The sequence below is a fragment of the Pyrus communis genome, chromosome 10 (assembly GCF_963583255.1).
Source record: "Pyrus communis chromosome 10, drPyrComm1.1, whole genome shotgun sequence".
In the NCBI taxonomy this organism is placed as follows: domain Eukaryota; kingdom Viridiplantae; phylum Streptophyta; class Magnoliopsida; order Rosales; family Rosaceae; genus Pyrus; species Pyrus communis.
Window position 1 is genome coordinate 2,037,330 of NC_084812.1, and position 22,624 is coordinate 2,059,953.

Below are 22,624 nucleotides of genomic sequence, written 5' to 3' on the forward strand. Positions count from 1 at the left end.
ATTAATCGAGTACCGTAAAAATTTCTTATAGCAGCATAAGTAGGGTGTCCTCATATGCAGACATGCGAACGAATTACAAGTCCCATGCAATCCGAGGTGGCAAAAAGATGCTTGCGTGTTGACCTATGATTGGATATTGGAGAACCTAATCACCACATTTTGATCACCAGACATGATGAATATTCCATGTGAATTAAAAAAAAAACCTTGGACAGTGCCCCTTCAATCTTTATTCCCTCAAATACGAGTGACTATTTTCAAAAGGAAGGGAAAAGAAGGATGAGGCAATCTCAAGGATGAGGAGAATCTACAACTCCATATCCCCAATTTCCCATCGACAGGCATAACCAGCGAAAAATAGCCGTGGCCTTAGAATTTTGAATATCTTCACCTGTATGGGTTGATATTTTTCAGATAGAAAGCACTCAAAAACCTTAATCACCACGATCAATCTCATAAAAACGCCTTAATTGAAAAGTTCGAACACTACTAATCACCAATGAGTAATGACTATGTGAATTAATTAGAGGACACATCAATTCTTAAAAGCGAGCTCTATCTTTGCTATCCTATCCTTTGGTCTTTAGTGGATTTTATTCATATTTTAGAAACCTAAATTAAATTGCTCGTGATTCATATGAATCCTATCTTTTGCAAGGTCAATTATGGAATCAAAATGTATGGGTAACGAAGGGTGTTACCTAATGATTGGATTGGGTTATTTGATAACTTTTTTCGTAAACTTCTAGGTTAAGATTATGAATTGAAACCTTCTAGACGCTAACTGAGAATAAAAACGATGCACTAATCCCATATTTGAGAATGTGAGTATACTAAACTACGTATCCATATTCCTGGTTATATTTTGAGGATGCTTGAAGATAATATACTGCCTGAATTGGACTTCCCATGGCCCTGCCTACCAACCAAGTTGGATGTGACCCTAGGGGTGGCACACTAACTCGAAGATAATTACTTTCTGCCTTTGTCATAAGAATCACGTATTGTTCCGCCTTTCAACTTTCTTGCATAACAGTGCACGATTGATTTGAGATACCGTTGTATTGACATTTTAACATTTTTTTCTTGCAGTCCACTCTCAGATACTCAAGTGTTTTGGAAAAAGGACTCCATGCTATCGCAGTCGTGTGAAATTTTTTTCTTATTATATATTGACAAATGAAATCGATGTTGAGCTCAACATGCGTCAACAATCAAGAATATATAAGTGACGTGCCCAAACACAACTTACCGTCCATATTATTTTATGGAAATAGCTCGAATTTTAACCTAAATCAAAACAAAAAAAAAGATGACAAAAAATTAACTGATTTATTCTTCTTTTGTTCGGTTACAAAATGAGCAAGTGTGGGAGGCACCTTAGAGCAAATGTAAAACAACAAATTTGAATTTGACGACTTACGTAGAAATTTGACATTATGAAGAACTTTCTACTTCACATAATATGTTAATTTTTTTTTTTTTTAACAAACGATATTATCTACACTAAAGAGAAAGGGGATGAGCTTACCCTCACAATGAGCTAGAACTAACGTGGTTCAAATTTGCCTTTGGCAAGAATCGAATATAAAACATCTAACTTATAAGTGAAAATAAATACTACTAGACCGTATTACAAGTGACTTTTATTTGTAATATTTATAACTTGTTTATTGAAAAGCGTAAGCTCATGGTTATATAAACACAAAAGAAGCCATATTTATGGTGGATCCCACCATTAGTCAATTTGTAGAAGGAATTGGCATCATACTTGGTGGCCGCCAATTTTTGACGCTAAACTCTCCTCCTTTAATCTATGGTATCATTTGGTTTGTCCTTTAGAGCCATTTTGTTGTAAAAAAGAAAAAAAATGAAAAAAAAGTTATTTTTTATCTATCGTGGCATTTTGGCATTTCGGTTGGAGATTTTCTTACATGCCTACAAAAAAAATGGGCTCATACTTAACATATAATGAACTATCTTCTTGTGCTGAACTCACCAATGACGCTGTAAACTTAACAGGAAAACAACCACTTTTTGTAACCGTGAGATAGTCCTTAAGTTTACCACCACTAAACATCTTAAATAGAATAATCAAATATGACCGAAATGATTAAAAAAAAAACAACAAGATTAGTCAATATTATTAAGAAGACTAATGTAGTAAATTTTGGCGGGTAACCTAACTAACCAACTGCATATCAAATTGTACCGGCCACACTACCCTTCTCTCTGTTTTCCACAGTGCACCCAAATTCAAGTTATTCAATCATGGAGTTTTCTTCTTCATCGTTGCCCATTCTACCCTGCAATTTCCATTTCCTCTCCGCCGCTGATCCGCCGTACAAACTCCTCCAAACCCATCCATCTCTCACCCTTCTCTCCAAATGCAAAAGCATCCAAAGCCTCAAACAAGTCCACACACACATCACCAAAACCGGCCTCCACAGCATACACTTTTCCCTGAGCAAGATCATCGAGTTTAGCACCGTTTTGCTCTTTGGTGACCTCTCTTATGCCCTCTCAGTCTTCGAATCCATCGAGAACCCCAGTCATGTTATTTGCAACACGATTATTCGGGGTCATTCTTGAGCTCCAAGCCGATAGAGGCCATGGAATTCTATCTGCGGATGATCCTTTCGGGAGCGGAGTTCTTATGCGTTCCCTTTTCCTTTCAAATCTTGGGCAAAATATGTGGCGAGCCAGCCATGAAGGCAAACAGATCCATGGACATTTTTTGAAGCTTGGACTTGGCTCCGATGCCTTTGGACTTGAAATGGATAATGCACGTTTATAAAAGTCTTCTGAGAGATGCTGTTTCATTTACGGCACTAATCAGCGGCTATGTATCAAGGGGTTCTATGGATGATGCTCGTTTTCTGTTTGATTACCTGTGAGAGACGTGGTGTCTTGGAACGCCATGATTTCGGGCTACGCTCAAAGTGGCCTGTTTGAAGAGGCATTGGCTTTGTTTGTGGAGATGCTGAAAGCAAATACCTCGCACAATGAGAGTATTATGGTTACGGTGCTTTCTGCTTGCGCTCAATCGGAATCTCTCGAATAGGGCAAATGGGCTGCGTCTTTGATTGAGGATTATGGACTTGGTTCAAATCTTCACCTCGTCAGTGCACTTAATAATATGTACTCAAGGTGTGGGGCATTCAACATAGCTCGGGGTTTATTTGATGGTTTGCTGCAAAGGGATGTAATTTCAAGTAATGTAATGATCTGTGGTTATACACATAAGAGCCACTGCAAAAGAGGCCTTGATGCTCTTTCGGTTGATGCTTCAATCAAATACAGAGCCTAATGATGTCACATTCTTAGGCAGTCTTCCAACTTGTGATCATTTAGGAGCTCTTGATCTTGACAAGTGGATTCATGCTTATATAGATGAGAACTTCCAGAGTTTTACCAATACCTCCCTCTGGACGAGCCTTGTCGGCATGTAAGCAAAATGCAGAAACATCGAGGCAGCAAAGCAAGTCTTTAATGGTATGGAAGCCAAAGCTTTGCTTCTTAAAATGGGATGCGCATGCAACCCTTGATCTTTTCTCGAAAATGGAGGATGAAGGATTTAAAACAAATGCTACCACATTTGTGGGAGTTCTATCTGCTTGTAACCATGGTGGTCTTGTAAACCTTGGACGCCAATACTTCAGCTCCATGACCACGGATTATCATATTTCACCAGAACAGCATTACTATGGACGCATGAAAGATCTTCTAGGGCTAGCCGGGTTATTTGATGAAGGTCTTCATGAAGAGCATGGAAATAAAGCCAGATAGTGTTGTGTTGGGTTCTCTGCTTGGAGCTTGTAGACTCTACAGGGGGGGTGGAGCTGCGTGAATATGTTGCCAAACATCTGTTCGAATTGGAGCCTGAAAATGCCAGGTCTTATGTTCTGCTATCAAATATCTATGCAGGAGCTGGCAGGTGGGATGATATGGAAAGAATAAGAACGTCCAGGCTGAATGACTTGGGAATCAAGAAAGTTCCTGGCTCTACCTCTATTGAGGTCGATAATGTTGTTCATGAGTGTCTCGTAAGTGACAAATCGCACCCCTTAAGCAAAGAAATCTACGAGATGCTGGAAGAAATCGACAGGCGTTTGTATACGGCTGGATTTGTGCCAGATACATCGGAGGTGCTCTACGACATAGATGAGGAGTGGAAGGAAGTGGCTTTTAGTCATCACAGTGACAAGTTGGCCATCGCTTTCGGTTTGATCAGCACGAAGGCAGGCACAACGATTCGAATCGTAAAGAATCTTCGTGTTTCTGGAAATTGCCATTCAGCTGAAAAGCTGATATCCAAGATTTTTAATAGGGAGATTATTGCAAGAGATGGCAACCGTTTCCACCATGTTAGAGATGCTTCTTGTCCATGTAATGTCAATTGTTGAAAACCACTTGTACATTTTATAAAGGGAGACTTTAGATGCGGTCCTTAGCTATGAATATTCTTTTATTAAAACTTTGTTGGTTTTTAATTTTTGATCGAGATCCCTGAAATCAATGTGATAATTTATTTCTATGTACGTTACTATATTTTTTAAATTAAAAATTAGAAATTTTAGTTGTTTATATAAATGAGATTTTAAATAATAAAAAAACCATAATTTGTGGGATTAAAAATATTAAAATATAAATATATTATTTTGTGTGTGTGTGTGCATATATATATATATATAAACAAGGGTACATTCATCAAAATTAACCAAATAAATTATTGTATCAAAACATGGGTACATTCTTCAAAATCACAAAAAAAAAAAAAAAAAAAAGAAGATATTATGCTTAATAACATTAGTAAATTTCTTCGATTAAACTTGACATGGATATATTTTAAAATCAAAGAAAAAATAATGTACCTTTAAAAATGGATTAAAAAAATTGAATATATTTTATATAAAAAAAAGGGTACATTTTACATGTAACAAATTGGTATATTTAAAAATGAGTACATTTTAAGATTAAAAAGTTTTACATGAATAGGTACATATAATTAGCATGGGTACATTTAGCAAAAAAAAATATATATATATATATATATATGTGTGTGTGTGTACAAATACAAATAAACTTTAAAAAATATGGGCACAAAGAGAAATTAATATATGGGTACAAATTAAAAGTGAAAAGAAAATTGGTACAAATTAAAAAAGAATTATAAATTAAAAATGGGTACACACTAAAACTAAAAATATATGATAAAAAATTTAGTCATAAATATAAATATACTAATTGTAACATTTTTAACATGAAATGAATATATTTAGAAATAAAAAATATTTTATTATTGAAATAATTAATGATGTTATTAATACCCAAGGTCTTTGATCAAAAATTGAAAATGAATAGGATTTTAATCAATGGAATATAAAAAAGAAGGATGAGAACCTAATTTCTCCTTTTATAAATATGCTTAGGCCATTAATTTGGAAAAACAAGGGCCATTTTAAATAGGGAAGTTTAACAAAACACAGTACTTTTCACTTTTAACGAAAAACCACATTTATATATTTTCCTGGTACTATTTACTATACCTTTAAAAATGATTTTTTATTAAAAGAAAAGTTTTTTTAAAATTTTTCGTTAATTGGTCTTAATTATTACAGCAAGATAAATTTTTTCGGGTACCGGGTAACCCAGTTGAGTTGGTGTTCCTAACGAATAGAAGCTTGACAAGTAATTATCCATGTTTTGAATTAAGAAAATGTCAAACTAGCACTTATTTTTTGGTTAATCAAAATTCTAATTTACCCCAAACCCTAGCAGAAATTGAGAATAATCACCCTCAGCACCAGCCACCCAGCGCCGCCAAGAACTTAGCCAAGACAATCACCCACCTCAATCGAAGCTGATATTTTTCACTGGAGAATGTCAAAGCTGATATTTTTTTATTGGAGACTGATCGACGACACTCCGACCTTCAAATTAGATGTCGCTGACCTCTGATGGAAACGTGAGGGTGGTCGCGGGCAATTTCTAGGATCTTTCTCCGGCGTAAGGGAGGAGTACAATGAAAAATTGGAAGACGAGGAGATAGAAGGAGAGAGAGAGAGAGAGAGAGAGAGAGATAGTGACGGCGAGGGGAAGCGGAGATGGGTGGGGGTGGGTGAAGGTCGGAGACTCGGGACGACAATCTGGGTTCAACGGTCTTGTTTAACTTTTTATGTTTTTTTTTTTTATATAATTATTTTCTGAAAAAAAATTGTTAGGGACTAACTAGGCAGATAATAATTCAAGTGCCAACATGTGCAATACAAAAAGAAGATGATCAGGTGTCGGGTGTCCATTGGTGGGGAACACCGGTTGTCTTGAGTCAGATTTACTGTATAAATTTTAGAATGTCATTGTGGTTGGTTTGAAACAAATAAAATTTGAAGACTAAAATTGCAAACTAAATAATGTGTCACCAATAAAAGTGAGCACGTTCATCAACGCTTAACTAATAAATCAATCATTAACTTTCATATCATTTAGTTTCCAAAATTTAGTTTTCCTAGCATTACTCTTTTAACAATAGGGAATTGTTATTAGCACTCTAAAAATCTCATTCTACACTCCAAACTTTCTATATTAGGAAAGAAAAATACACTTGTGAGGAGTATAGAATGAGATTTTTGAAGTGCCAATAACACTTCTCTAACAATATACCATCTAAATTCAGTTTCTATCCACAATTTCATTAAGATTGAAAACCCGAAATTTAGTACATATATAAAGTGCTACAAGATTGAAAACCCATCTCTATTTATTATTTATATTCAAGATGATGGGTTCATCTAGCAAACCATACGACAACAGGAACTTAAACCCTAGTTAGTGATGGACTCATGCTTCATGGTGAGCCACTTGATTGAATGAGTTCCTTCTTGCCGTTGCCAAAACAGTCTTGTCAGCCACGATGAAGTATGCCATTCCAGCCACTGCCATCAAGTTAACAATATTTGAATTCAATATATAAACTAATTATGATTACAGTTAGGAAGAAATTAATAGCTTTTAAAGAAGATTATGATGTTGAGAATTAGGGCAAGGATTAAAGAAAACCTGTAGAGATTATGAGGGCCTGAGCAGTGGGGTTGAGATTGGCTCTTGCCCAAGGCAGCATCCTCACACTAGCCAGCTACATATAAAGTATAGAAATTAGATGTAAACCCCAAAAAAGTAGTTTCTACGAGCCCTTGTAATATAGGGAGAGGCTACAATAGTCCGGAATATTGTGTACTCCGGCACTTAGTGCCCACAGATTCAATTGAATGGTTGTTTAATCTTTTGGATAATTGTTAGACTAGATCTAAGCATTTTAAATGGCGGAATATTCAATATTTCTGAAGTATTGTAAATTTTTCGTATATACAATGAGGTTGAAAACTTACAGTTGGAATGGCTGTGGCAATGGTAGCAACAACAGCTGCCTTAGCTCCTGCTTTTACACCCTCTATTTATCAATTAAGACAAGAAAAAAGGATTACACTTTCAGAAGAAATTCTAAGGATGAATTACTAAAAAATAAATGAAAATTAATATTATAAATAAATAAAAATCTTGGGATACAAGGCTATGAGTGTGGTCCCCAGTTGAAAAAAGTCCTTCGTGTGCAATTTAGTATTTAGCAGCAAGATGACAATAAAAAACAATCTTAATCACATAATTAGCATATATTGCAGATTCAGTCTCCAACGAATGGTAAGAGTTAATACTATCAATGCATATATATCAAGTTGGTCAAAAAGAAAAGTATCTTAGCTATTCAGAGTTGTATTAATTTGTGTCTATACCTCGTCACTTAAACTAGTCACGTTATGAGAAAGATGAATAAAATAAGATATACCACCAGTTACAAAACTGACTTATTACTGAAATAGGAGACAAAAAAGAAGAAACATGAGCATACCGCGAGAGCAGTGCTTAGCCAAGGCCAACTGGTCAATTGAGGTCTTCTCATAGGGAGACTGAGGCAGATTTCTTGCCATTGTTAGAGACTAGCTGGTAGTAAATTGGTAACTGAATAAATGGTAAGTTTAAGAAGTCGGAAGTGAATGAGAAGGTTTTTCTGAATCTTATGGATGAATTAGAGTGTTGGATTTTGGGTAGATATTTATAAGGATTTTGGTGCATCAGCTGGTCGAGACTGGGTGGGTACAGGTGTCGTGAGAGTGTTAGATGGTTTCACTGAATCCCGGGGTCTGAGCCACTTGTTATTAGTTTCATCATTGGTTCTCAATTTTTTTTTTTTTTTTGGGAAACTTTAACGAAAATCGGTAGTGTTTATTTTAACGAAAAATCATATTTTTACACTAAAAAGTTAATTCTAATGCTATTCATTTTATCGTTTATTTTGTTCTTATCGTTAAAACTTAAAATTTTCAAATATTTTTCATTAGTTTTTTTATTTATTTATTTATTTTTTTGGGTTATGGTTGGTTTGTTTCTTTTTCTCTTACTCCCCCAAATACCCTTGGTCTGTCAGGGATACTTAGATGATCCAAATGATATTGGAGGGTATCAGTGTAAATTCAATGTATTCATGGAGATTCGATGAGGTGAAGGGGCTTTGAGATCTGCACCTTATCCATTTGGTGTTAGCATAAGGTGACACACGAATCTAAAAATATGACTTATTTTTCCAGTTTTGCACCTTATGCTAATAGATCTAATTATAATTATTACAAAAATTCGACTTGAAAATAGAGTTTCAACTTTCAACTGTCGAAAACATAATACATAGCACGTTTTAAGAGAGCTGTTACTCTCATCCTAAAAGATTCTTACAATTTTCTATTAAGTACATTTTCTCGTTTTATTTTACATATTTAAAGTGTAGATGACTTTTGTGCATCACTCAAGTCACTATCTCTATCTCACAGGAAATTGCTACTGGTTTGGGCAAAGCTGCCCAAAAACCATGGGTGCACAAAAGGGCTTTGGTTCCACATGCAAATCAATTGTTCATTAGATTAGGACAAGTGTCCCAAAAGCAGGAGCTAAGATCATCAAGTGATCTTCTGTTGCAGGCTAGCATTCAAAATGTTGGAATATGGGTTTTGATATTTTTTCACGAGTTGCTGGTTTTTTCCTTGAGTGGGCGGCCAGTGGTCTGGTTTCATAAGTCGTCCGTCTTTGCACCGCCAAAAGGCAGTGCACAGTAGCCACTGTGGGGTGGTAGTGGTTTCAACTTCCATCCGACGGAGATAATATTTACTTGTAATAAAGCAGAGGCAGTACGTAGCATAGAAAATCGAGCTACCAACTCAATCTACCTCATCATCAAACTCAATGGCCAATAAAAATAATAAAAACAAACCCCTGTATCAAGTGAGATACTTTTTTATAACTACTGTGATTGAGAATGTCAATATAACATACAGCATTTCAAGCCAATTACATACAGTTAGACTTCACCTACAGAAAAAAGTTTCTTCACAAACGCATCCATGTCTTTTTCTCTCTCACGCATAGCCAATCACGTCAGGAAAAATGTAGACATACATTGTTTTACACCCGTAAGATGAAAGATGTAGCCCCCATTAACATAGTGCTCATAATTGGTAAAGTAGTTAAAGGTAAAAAGATTCTTAGTTTGATTCTTTTGAAACAATTAGGGTTGATTAATGTTGATTTTTTTGTCTTAATATCAACAACGTACCAAGTCGACTAAGGGTTTAGGTAGCTCAGTTTGTATTTGTTTATTCAAAATTTCTGTGTTTCTGGTCAACCCCCAAAATAGTAGCCTATGAAAATGAAAATGTGAAAGCAACAGCTAGCAGTTCAGCGTTCTCATAAATTTATATTGTAAACCACACAATTTTGAATTTAGTTTACCAAATATTTGTTCTTTTGGCCAATGATAGTACCCATTTCCCTGGTTTATAAATTAGCCAGCTAGAAGTTTCCAAACTGGCCCTTTGCTTTCAATATATCCAGTTAATTAGGCCTGAGCAGATACAAAATCGTTCTTGTCAAAGATTTGCATGAAACTTAAACAATCGCCATGCACAAGCCCGAAAAGCAAACAGATCGAGGTGACCATATAAAATTCATGAGTATATATTATAACTTCTCATTTGGTAAAAAACCTGAAGAAGTCATACAAATACAACACTTTGAGAGGCTTTAGACCTAATTTAAAGAAATAATGAAAGAGACAGATAGGTATCCTCGCCATAGCTTAACATTGCCTCTTTTCTGCTTACGAATGAAGAGGAATAGAAGTTGCTTGTGCTCGTATTGCTAAAATATAGTGATCTCCCCATCACTTAAACCTTTATTGACGCCTTCATGCATATACCGTACGTTGACTTGGAGGCTTAAGTACTGCAGTTCCCTCTCAAAAGCTTTATAAAATTTGCATTCATAAATTAATGCTGAAAATTTAGTACATAAACACTCTAGTGCTATTAGATATTGAAACCCATCTCTATTTATTTATATTTAAAGATATGGGTTCACAGGCATGCAGCAACAGGAGCATAAACCCTAGTTAGTTAGTGATTAATTCATGCTTCATGGCGAGCCACTTGATTGAATGAGTTCCTTCTTGCAGTTGCCAAAATAGTCTTGTCAGCCACAATGAAATATGCCATTCCAGCCACTGCACGCCATCAAATTAACAATATTTTCTTTCAATTATAAACTAGTTATAATGATATTTAAGGCAGTAATTAATAAGTTTTTAAGAAGATTATGATGTGGAAAATTAGGGAAAGGATTGAAGAAAACCTGTGGAGATTATGAGGGCCTGAGCAGTGGGATTGAGATTGGCTCTTGCCCAAGGTAGCATCCTCACACTAGCCAGCTGCATATATTTAAGCACATACAAAATTTGATGTAAACCCTAAAACAGTATAACTTTAAATTTATGGAGCCTGAAATATGATGAGATTGAAAACCTACAGTTGGAATAGCAGTGGCAATGGTGGCAACAACAGCTGCCTTAGCTCCTGCTTTTGCACCCTCTGTTTATCCAATTAACAGTGAAAAATAATTACAGTCCCAGAAGAAATTGTAAAAGTGAATTACTTAAGTATAAAGAAAAGAAGATTAAATAAAAATCTTAGGATATATGGCTATGAGTATGGTCCCCCACTAGAAAAGGGAAATGAATTCTCTCCTGAGCATCTGCTCAGGATCCTAATGATCCACATACAAAGGCCGTCGAACGACTACAATTATTATAACTTTAAAAGATCCTCTTGTTTGTAATCGTTAGATTAGCAGATGCTCAAGAGAGAATCCATTTCCATGAAAAAGGAAGCCCTATATACTTTATCCATTTTCAGAAGAAAAAGGCCATTTACATGAAATAATACAAAATCTTAATCACATAATTAGCATATCAGTTTTCAGACTGCAACTGTATAGCAGCTCATTGGCTCAAGGTCATGATGCTTAACATCATGAATCACCACACAACAAATTCAAAAACCATATTAATATAAATTTAGCCAATAATTAAAGGAACAGTTATTAGCACTCTAAAAATCTCATTCTACATTCCTCACAAGTGTATTTTTTTTTCCAATTATAGAAAATTTAGAGTGCAAAGTAAGATTTTTGGAGTGCCAATAATAATTCTCATAATTAATAATAAAAAAATTAATAAAATGCATATATAAATCAAGTTGGTCAAAGGGAAAAAGTATTTTTGTTACTCCATGTTGTATTACTTTGTCTTTACTTCCCTTATCATGCAATGTATTTGTTGCATGAGAAGAGATGAAGAAATTAAAAGAGAGATATGATTGCAACGGAACCAAAAAGAAAAGAAAACATAAGCATACCATGAGAACAACGCTTAGCCATGGCTAGTTTGTCAATTGAGGCCTTCTCAAAGGGAGACTGAGCCATGTTTTTTGCCATTGTAGGAGAATAACTAGCTAGTTGTAAAAAATGGGTACTTGAAGAAATTCGAAGCGAATGAATGAGGTTTCTGAAACACTGGATGAACTGAAATGTTGGACTTGGGTGGATATTTATAAGGATTCAGGAAGCACAGGTGTTGTGAGGGAGTTAGATGGTTTCACTGAATTCTGGGGTCAGAATCACTTGTTTTCAGTTTCACCTTTGGTTGTTGGTTGGTTAGTTGGTTCTTTGGCTTTTGTTTCTCAAAGTGCCCATGGTTTTGTCTGGGATATTGGGTAAACCAAATGATGGTTGAGGATACCAATGTGAACTAAGTACGGAGAGAGACTAATTTATTTCTTTACAATTATGTATGAGAATTATTATTAGCACTCCAAAAATCTTATTTTACACTCTTTACAAGTGTATTTTTCTTTCTAATTATAGAAAGTTTGAAGTGCCAAATGAAAATTTTGAAATGCTAATAACGATTCCCTTATATATTTGACAAATAATATATTTTTAAACATGTAATAAATATTTATTAGACGGTATTGTAACTAAATTTTTGTTACATAAAAAGTGTAATGCTTTTTTCTTTTTTTTGAACTATTATTAGCACTCCAAAAATCTCATTATATACTTCTCACAAGTGTATTTTTCTTTCTAATTATAAAAAGCTTGGAGTGCCACATGAGATTTTTGGAGTGCTAATAACAATTCTTTTTTTTTTCTCTTTTTAAAAAGCGGTCCAACTCTTTTCACTGTAAAGCAACATTCTATATTCACAACGTGTCTCAAACAAGAGAAATAAACAAACATAAAACTATTCATATATATATATATATTAACGATATGTTCTCTATGGTAACTGGGTTCATGAATTATGGTCAACAAACAGTACGAGCTACAAGGTACATTGGTCAAAGTTTCATGATTACTGATGGCAAACCACGGTTATTCACCCCTTACGGATCCAAAGAGGCTATGAGGAATTTCACCATGTCCGTGGCCACAGTCAAGACTCACCAGCTTGAAGATCGAACCCCAGACCTCTTACATTTTTTTTTTGTTTATTGGGGAGCTGCAGTCTACGTCCTTACCACTAGGCCACTTGTTGTGGTTGAAAAAGCATAATGTTAGGTAAACTAAATTTGTAGATATAAATATACAAACTAAATGATTAATTCCCAATAAGAAATAATATCGTTAATCAACGCTTAAATAATTCAATCATTAACTTTCGTATCATTTAGTTTACAAAATTTAGTTTACAAATTTAGTATCTCTAGCATTACCTTATATAAAATAAAAATAAAAATAAAAATAAATCTCTCTCCAGGTGAAAGGTTTTTGAGATCTACAATGCTTAATTAAAGCATCGAGCCTCTCCAACAACCTCCATAAATATAACTCTTCAAATATGAGTTTGTTGACCTACGTGGCAATTTAAAGAGAAAAATTTGCCACTCCACAATTTTGTTACTGTATAGATTTTGATATTATATTATATATTATATAGTACCTAATATGAAACAAGTGGTCTTACGTTTTTTTGTTGTTTTGTAATAGAGGTGTTGAGAAAAGACACATTATTATATTAAAAAGATCGTTTAAAGACTTGGTTAGAAACTCTTTAAATCTAGAAAGTGTCGTACAAGTCCTAAATTTGAAATTGAGTAACAACTCTCTTAGAACAAGGAAATCCTACGGGCTAATTTACATATTTAGTTAAAAAAATAAATTTAACAATTTTGCTGGAGATGCTCTTATATTAACCATTTGATGTTACTAAGATGACCCACGAACCTAAATAAGACTTATTTTCTAAGTATTGCATGTTATTTTATTTAAATCATCTTCAACCTTGAGTTAAAACTTAAAATTTTTAACCAGAAAATTAAGTTTTAATTTAGAAACAGTTTTTCTGTTCAAACTCTTCTAAAGTTAAATTTTTAGCCCGAGATTATTAAAAGAATGAATTTAAAAATTAAAAAAAAAATCTTATAGTAACTTTAAAAAAAAAAATTATGTAGACTACCTAATTTAATTTTATGAACATTTTGATCTAAAAATATTTAGATTCCGATAAATATTGAAAAATCACTAAACTAAGACCATAAAACTCGTGGAACATGATGAAAGAATATGAAACATATGAAAGATTTTTTTTAATTATTTAACCATTGAGTTTAAATGTGGACCGTTAGATTTTTTTTTTTTTTTTTTTTTTAAGTGTTGGATTTAATCATATGAGAGCTTAGCAGTTGGATTTAATAATAAAACTAAAAAACAATACACATGTATGGTGAACCAGTCTACTAACCTAGGAGAAATTTTGGACGAAATTTACTTCAAAAATGAGTTTTGAGTTAAAACTCATATTTAACCCAAGAATTTAAGCAAGTTAAGATAAGTTTAGAACCTAAATTTTGAATTTTACTATTCCACCTTTTATGAAATTCACTTTCTCTTGAGTTGGGAGTGAAATTGTAACTGGTTTGGGACAAAGCTGCCCCAAAACCATGGGTTTGCCCTTGTGCTTTGGTTCCATACGCACTTCAATAGTTGATGAGATTGAGACAGGTGTCCTAAAAGCAAGGGTTGAGATCACCAGGTGATCTGCTGTTGCAGACAGTATTCAAAAAATCCTGGATAGGGTTTCTCTTTTCCAGTCCATGGTTTTCCCTTGAGTGGGTCGCCAGTGTCTGGTTTCATATGTTGTCTGTCTTTGCACCGTCACAAGTCTGAGAGATTCCGTCACAAGTCTGAGAGATTCTATTGTGCGACCGAGGAAATGTCATCTTGTATCTACATCTACCTTTCATAACGTGTTTCATAAAATTAAAACTGTGAATATATACAAAGCCAGTATCATCAATTCGATGTAAGAATTTCTCTTACAAATCCATACGTGCTAAATAGCGACTATGGGTAGGTTTTGTGTATCTTTCATTTGGTGGAGAAAAATATTACTTGTAGTGTTATCTTATCTTATTAAATTATTACTTTTTTGACCGCATAAAACTCAAATACAATAAAAACTGAACGTCGTGAGAGAGACTTATCCATCACAAAGGAACTGATATTTCTTTTATCACATGATCGGTCACCTAAAAGAAAGATTGTTTTAATGCTTTTCCATTTCAAACGTTAATCAAGTGGCTAAAGGTAGGTGAAGGAGTTAAAGATATATTGTTAATGAAAAAGTAGTTAAAGATAAAAAGATTCTTTCATTTATTTGCTTTAGTACCCAATTAACAGTTGATATTATTTTGATCAATATTCACAGTTGATTAATGTTGATATTTTTGCCATATAATGGTCAATGTACCATGTCGACTAACCAATCACTTCAGAAATATGCCTGACTAGCTGAGCTAACTCAATTTGTATATTTGTTTATTCAAAGTGTTTTGTCTTCCCCAATATAGTAGCCTGTGAACATGAAAATATTGGAAAGCAATAGTTGTTCAGCGTTACCTTAAAACTTTAATTACATATATAATATTGGTACCATGATTGCGATGGTATGTTTTCTAAATTTGTGGCACATGCAAAATCTAGGATGTGATGACACTAGATGATGTCCGGACCAAAAAAAAAAAAAATTTGGTATAGGTTTCTTATGATTATCAAAGTAATAATTTTAGCTAACATGTCTAATTAGTTTATTAAATTTTCGTATCAAATAATGTGTGATGGGAGCTGAATTTTGAACAAGTGGTAGACGGTCACAACATTTGATGAACGATCTTGTTGGGCGTACAAGTCCAATTTATGAGCATGATCAAATTTTTGATAATGTAGAATTATACCTTCTCAAATAATTTGGTTCCGCATCCTAATTAATTCTATCTTAATGATAAAAGCAATGGAACAAATAATGTGTGCTGTAATTTATACACAACAAATACATGAAAACCAAGAATTTTACTACAAAGGACTGCGATTCTCTTCAGATCCTATAATTTTGAAGCCAAAGAGAGAGATGGAGAAAAGGGAAGAAGATGAACAAGGAAAAAATGGAAATTGATGAACATGAGAAGGTGAAGATGGTAGAAGATGAACAGGAAAAAGTGAAGGTGCAGGTGAACAGAGAATTAGTTCCTAGCCGTTCGATTTTTTATTGAACGAATATATTTGAAGGACTTTGTGAATCCGGATGGAAGGAATCCTAAGAGGATCCTATTCCTGCTACAAGCTCAACGTAGTCGTCATTGAAGAGAATGATAAGCAAGTACTACATTAGTTGAATTGTTAAATCATTTCTGAAAGCTATGAGAAAAGACAGTTTTTCTAATCACGACAATGATATTTTGGCCATTGGATATTGGACTCGTAAAATGCAATACAGGACATTATATTTTGTCCAAAGAAATACATATGTATTAATTTTTTTGAATTTACATTTTAAAAAATCACATAATTATGAATATAACTATAACTAAGTCTACCAGATATTTTGTTATCCAACCATGATATATAGTCCTCATTTCCTTGGTATACAACTAGAAACTTTAACACTCGCCCTTCGTTTTCAAATATATCCAGTTTAGGCCGAGCAGGTTCAAATGGTTGTTGTCAAAGAATTGCATGAAATTTAACCAAACGGCTCGCAGAATACAAAAAGCAAACAGAGCATGATATGAGTTCAAGAGCATCATTACAATTCCTAGCTACTTCTTTTACTTGTTTGGTGAAACCGATAGCTAGCAAGGCCCATGCACATATATTCCGTACAATAAAGACTAGGCTTTAGACCTAATTTTAAAGAAAGAATGAGAGAGGGCGAAAATTTTATTATGCTTTGGAGTATTCTAACATCGGGATGCCCAAGAGTATCCTAAACCCTAAACTATAGCGGCCAAATTACAGTGTCTCAACTTAAAATATGTCGGAGCATATTGAAATCCCTAAGAGAGAGAGAGAGGTCACCCAAGCCATAGCCAACCCTGTCTCTTTCATGCGCGTGCTGCTGCAAAGTACTAGTGATGAAGACTGCACGATCTCCCCCTCTGTTAGTCTGAATTTCCATCAATGGTATTGACAAAATGGCAAGTTCTTGGAAGCCAATGAAACCTCTATTGACCCTTTGTGCACATAGCGTTGACTTAGAGGCATACAGGCAGTTCCTTCTCAAAATCTTTATATATTATGCACATCATACATACACACGTACGTACGAGTTATCAGATTGCACCAAATTAGCTGCATAGTATGATTACATGACAAGATTATAAAAATTAATCTCACTAGCCATATGCAGAAGGTTCTTTGAATTCAGAAGAGATCGTGTGCAAACTGATGCACTGAGAACCAATGTAGGGCTGTCCTTCCTGTGTCTTGGGAAGATTGTTTGGGCATAGATGACTAGATTAATTCCAAATGCCGACTGCTGTGGTTTCAGGAATTCCGTTTAGTGGTTCGGCCTGAACTTGACTATTTCAGATAAATTGAACCAATACTTTAAACTCTATTTGGTGAACATATAAGCATTGAGACTCGATTATTATATAGGATAACAATTCAACATACTATGTCTCGTTAAACCTTGTAATACTGGCTTGGATTCAATTCCGATCTTGTCCAGTCTGGGCCAACAAACGGAGGCTAGTTCTTGAAATGTTCCATACAACCACAACGCTAATCATATGGCTTGAACTGATTGGTTGATTTTTAGGACTTTGCTCTCTAATCGTACATGTTTGAATTAAATTATGCATAAGCTTCTTTAAAAAAGTGCTTGGATGGATATGGGGAAGAGGAAAAAGAAGTTGGCACTTTACATGACCAGAAATATCAGAAGAACAAAGAAGGGAAGGAAGCATGCATGATGCTTTTGTTAGTTTCTTTCTCGGTGAAAACAGCATGTGAATGTGTGGATATGAAAGTCCCATATGCAAAAAGTAGACGATTTTTGAGAAAAAGTAAAAATAATAAAAGCAAAAACATGATTCAAGTTTTATTTTTTATTTATAATTTTTTCCATCATTGACAAAGAGTAATTATTGTCCTCACATGTCTTCATAGACTTCTCATGAAAATCACATTGGGACAATTATGGGATCCTTTACTTTTACATCCCTACTTGCACATACATTTATTTATATTCTCAAAAGAGAAACGCTCTCATAAACTTACCTGGACGGGAGATACCTTTCCAATGACATTTTTTATGTAAAACGTGAAAATAAATTTGCTTTGTGTTTTAGGGTTACCTATATGCATCATTAAATCATTAATATATCGAAGCAATAAAATTAAAAATATTCAACATGATGAGGGATCTGAAACGGTTCATCCCTCTCCTTCTTGCTTAACTTAGGCAAGTAATTAACTCTATTATTCCTAATCTTATCATGCAAATCGCTATTAGGGACATGAGGAGGCCTAACTGACCTAATCAAAGCCCAATTCACACCCTTAAAGAAATCATGCCTTTTGATCTCCACAGATCCCTTTAAGCTTCCAACTCTCTTTTTGGGATTCTTCACCAATAGCTTGCTAATCAAGTCTTGAACTTTGACCATCTCCTCAAGCTCTTTACTGCTGCTGACCACAACTCTTGGAAACCTTAATGGCTGCTTGAGTATGTTGATTAGGGTTTTCTCGTTGTTTTCGCCTTTGAAAGGCGTCCGCCCGTACAACATTTCATACAAAAACACTCCAAAAGTCCACCAGTCCACCGCGCTTCCATGGCCTTGCCCTGATATCACCTCTGGCGCCAAGTACTCGTGGGTCCCCACAAATGACTTGGACCTGGCGTGGATTGGTTCGGCCACCATTTCCGGGTTAAGCTCTTGATAATCATCATCATAATCATGATTAATATCATGATGATCGTGATTAACATGATTACCAGCACCAACTTGTTCTGTTATGGTTGTGACTGTGCCTTTCTTTTCCTTATGGGATGCAGAGAAACAAGAGAGCACAGGCTGCATGGGGGCAGCAGCACAATACGACATTGATGAGCTCCTTGCGCTCTTCTGGTTCGATTCTAACTCTGATTTTCGCCTGAGTAATTTCGGAACCACGTCGCATTTGAGGGAGAGATCAAAATCTGAGAGCATGATGTGTCCATCCTCTCTAACCAGCACATTTTCAGGCTTCAAGTCTCTGTAAACAATCCCCATCATGTGCAGATACTCTAGAGCTAGCAGCGTCTCCGCCGCGTAAAACCTGCGATTAATTCATCCCAAAAATTGTAATTATTTCAATTTTATACCACTTTCACAAAATAAAACGAGGCTACCTAGTAATTCTAGCTAATAGTACTCCTGAGTTTCCTCATAATTTAGAAAACATGATAATGAAAGTATATATAGCTATTTTTAAGGTACTATGTTGTCAAATGAAACGCACTGTATCAAGAGAACATTTTCGGCTATTAATTACCGACTAAGTGCAATTACAGGAAGTAATTTAATTGCATAGCAGAACTTCCGACTAAGATTAATACTGTTTGACGAGAGAGCATTTCCTACTAACTACGATTAGTTAGATGGAGTTAAGTAATTACCTAGCAGATGAGATGCTGAAGCATTTTCGGGGGAGGCCTTGCCGGGCGACATACAAGTCACCGCCGGGGCAAAACTCCATAACCAAGCATGAGTAGTGAGAAGCATCAAACTCAGCATAGAGAGTAGGCAAAAAAGGGTGATCAAGCATGTCCAGAATCTCCTTCTCCATCTCAGCTCTGTGCAGCTTCTTCCTTATAGCAAGTGCTTCTCTGTCCACCACTTTCATGGCATAAAAGCACTGCGGCAAACCCACCACCGGGTTTCTTATCTGGCAAAGGTAGACATTTCCTATGTCGCCGCTGCCTAGTCGGCGGAGGAGACGAAAATGTTCAAGCCCAACTCGGCCTTTAGAGCTGCGGAGCCTCCTCATGGCTTCCCATGCAGCTTGGTTGGCTTTGTGGGGCTTGTGAGCAGAGGAATGCGGGCAGGCTTCAGTGGCGGAGGAGCAGACGGAGACCGAACTCGGCCGGCGGCTGCTGAAGCTCAGGTTGCTCATCCAGCTCCGGCTCGAGTCCGGAACTGTTATGGATGAGCAACTGCTATCATATTCCGATTCATCTTTGGTTGTCATGGTTGCCATTGTTGTGAAGAAGCAGAGAGAGAGAGAGAGAGTGTGTGTGTTCTGTTTGCTTTATCGGGCTTTTTATAACAAGGGGTTTGTGAGAACTAGTAGGCTATGAGGCTATTTAGCACATCAAAATATGTAATAGGTGTTCAAACAAAGTTACAAAGTGCTACTTTTGATAATAAAAGAAAAATTAGTGTGTGATACTACCGAATTACAATAATTTAGTATAATTAGTTTATGTGTTAATATATGAGTAGACATTATTGTAGAATTTTCTTATTTTTAATCCATTCTCACATACCAAATATCATATTCCGCTAAACATGTGTCAAATTTTGGTAGAAGTTAAGGATGAAAATTTTACTTCAGCATGATTGTTTTATTTGGACAACTCTCACATTGAATGTGATGAGTCATGGAGTCAAGTTGTATCATCATGCATAGAGTGTTTTCACTTCTGTTAGAGTTGTCTGATAAATGATGTAGTCGCTGTCTCTACCCAAGTGTTATCAAACTTAAGTGCCAAGTTATTGTTCTATGAAGCTAATGAAAGTCATCTATATACTTACCCATGTTTCCACAATATTTCACAACAATGCCATTGTTTTCACTTTTTGATGAATCATGTGGGGTTCTCTCCCAAAAGATACATAGAAAGGGGAGCAAGAGGATGGCTATTTTGGTAAGCCACTCCACTTTTGGAAATACACAGTGCAAGTCTATGGAAATTTATCTGGTTCACCATTTCCATTTCTTTTTTCTACAATTTCTAGCGTTTTAATTTCTTACAGCTGATCTCAACCAACCCAAGCTATCTGCCTTCGGCCAAACAAAAGACTGCAGCAAATAAAGAGCTTTTAGATTGATCTTGTTCTAGGCATGCTTATCTCAGCTGACACCACCACTATGCTTTGTTTTCAAAAGTGACTTCCAAAACAAATGGTTGATGCATGTTTCATCATATTAAAATTATAAAACCAGCCAAACAAGGCCTTGTAACTTGTAATTTTCATTATTTATCTTATCTTTTTTATTATTTTAATGGTGCTTTAATTAGGACCTTGTCAATTTCTCATATGTAAAAGGTCTTACATGGAAGTAATTATTTTATGATGTGATATTTCATGTCTTAGAATCTAACTAGTTGTATGTGCATGTCGTTTGCTTCTGTCTCCCTGCAGTTTGCTGTACAAATTTGTATTCTATGAATACTTTTGAGGTCTTCTCTACTTTTTCCCTTTCTCTAATCATCATTTGACACCTACGATTAAATATGTAAGAGTTTCACTAAAATTGTTTTTGTATAAGATACTTCAGCTCATAAGAGCGCTTTATGAGCATAACTTTTTAACATAAACCCTAAAGCATTTTGTGTAATTTTTATGGACGCAACATGTATTTCTTTAAAAAGCTGCTTTTACAATCCATAACCACTTTTAAGGTTTTCAAACACATTAGCTCTTCTAAAGCTAGTCTCAAACAAGTCCTAAGCCCAAATTAATGGGTCGAGTTGTTTTATTTAAGCAATATTCAACTATGTATGTATAGAAAATTTGAACTTGAATTACACTCTTTTAGATTACTGCTTTAATTAACATGGCATCGATTAGGGTTTTCGACAAGTATTTTTGTATTTGTTTAGTGGGTGGCTGATTTGTTATTTTGCCTCAACAAATGTTGCTTTCCAAAGCTGGCGGTCAAAAAGCGTCGCTTCTTTCTTTTCCCGTTAAAAGCCTCGTTCCACCGTTTTTTCAAGAACCACGATAAAAGTTCGCAAACCACGCCTACCCTCAACGACATGTCGTAGTGTTGGTGTTTTACCACTGTTATCTACCAATCAACCTCTTTCAAACGGTCAAATTGCTTGCCACCTTAAAAATCGATATTCTGCTCTGTAAAACAGTAGTTACTTTAAAAGTGAGGGACCTTTTGGTAAATTAACAGACAGGCCATAGGTCAGTGGAAAGGTGGTGGGTGCACCAAATACCCGTGCCTCTGTATTTACGTCCACCTCATTAGGGTTACGTGGCTGGTGCCCCTTTAGACCTTCTGCCCTAATATGTTTATGACGTTCTTGTCAAGCATGTGAACCCATGTAGACTGTAGGGGACCTGCATTTGGTTTATTTTGGTTATTCATGCTTGTGAGATTTATAAAGGGTAAAGACGTCTGCATCAGCTCATGAGAGTATGAATGATAGGTCCTAACACATTTTCTAATAAACAAAAGTTTATGATTTGTATTTAGTCCTTTTGTGTGGAGAATTTAGATCGTGATTACGTGACATATCTGACCACCTAATATCAACAAGCATATGAAGACGTTATAGACTATCAACATGTTCTGCATGCTAGTTATTGACACAATCTATACTTCAATTACATAGTTGTTGATATCATGTTTGATAAATTTCAAAGTGAAAGTCTAGATAAAAAGTAAATGATGATGTGCGCAATATCATCGCCCATGTAAATATACTTTCTTACATAAAATATTAGTTAACTTAGGTACCGTTTGGTACGTGGGACGGGATGGAACAGAGTGGGACAAGGCGTTCCGTCCCACGTTCGGTGCGCCTAAAACGGGTGGAACGAGCTGTTCCACGGGACGAGTTTTGGGTGAATTTTCGTTCCACCTCACCCTCCTGGAACGACTCGTTCCACATCTGTGGAACACA

General features: G+C 35.3%; 3 protein-coding genes and 1 pseudogene across 3 annotated transcripts; 1 reads left to right on the top strand and 3 right to left on the bottom strand.

Moving 5' to 3' along the window:
* Positions 1–2,271: 2,271 nt before the first annotated feature.
* LOC137746909 (pentatricopeptide repeat-containing protein At1g08070, chloroplastic-like) lies at positions 2,272–4,406 on the top strand (annotated as a pseudogene).
* A 2,434-nt stretch (positions 4,407–6,840) lies between these two features.
* On the bottom strand, positions 6,841–7,985 carry LOC137746491 (early nodulin-93-like). The gene is made up of 4 exons (XM_068486512.1): positions 7,907–7,985; positions 7,389–7,450; positions 7,060–7,135; positions 6,841–6,935 (listed from the first exon to the last, which is right to left on the bottom strand). Exons 1-4 carry the CDS (start codon positions 7,983–7,985, stop codon positions 6,841–6,843), a joined length of 312 nt encoding a protein of 103 aa, XP_068342613.1.
* A 2,362-nt stretch (positions 7,986–10,347) lies between these two features.
* On the bottom strand, positions 10,348–12,019 carry LOC137746490 (early nodulin-93-like). Its single transcript, XM_068486511.1, has 4 exons — positions 11,793–12,019; positions 10,906–10,967; positions 10,732–10,807; positions 10,348–10,603 (listed from the first exon to the last, which is right to left on the bottom strand). The coding sequence occupies exons 1-4, from the start codon at positions 11,869–11,871 to the stop codon at positions 10,509–10,511; spliced, it is 312 nt and encodes a 103-aa protein (XP_068342612.1). The 5' UTR covers positions 11,872–12,019; the 3' UTR covers positions 10,348–10,508.
* Positions 12,020–18,008: 5,989 nt separating this feature from the next.
* LOC137748608 (protein kinase PINOID 2-like) lies at positions 18,009–19,969 on the bottom strand. The gene is made up of 2 exons (XM_068488776.1): positions 19,379–19,969; positions 18,009–19,038 (listed from the first exon to the last, which is right to left on the bottom strand). The coding sequence occupies exons 1-2, from the start codon at positions 19,957–19,959 to the stop codon at positions 18,117–18,119; spliced, it is 1,503 nt and encodes a 500-aa protein (XP_068344877.1). The 5' UTR covers positions 19,960–19,969; the 3' UTR covers positions 18,009–18,116.
* Between the last annotated feature and the right edge of the window lie 2,655 nt (positions 19,970–22,624).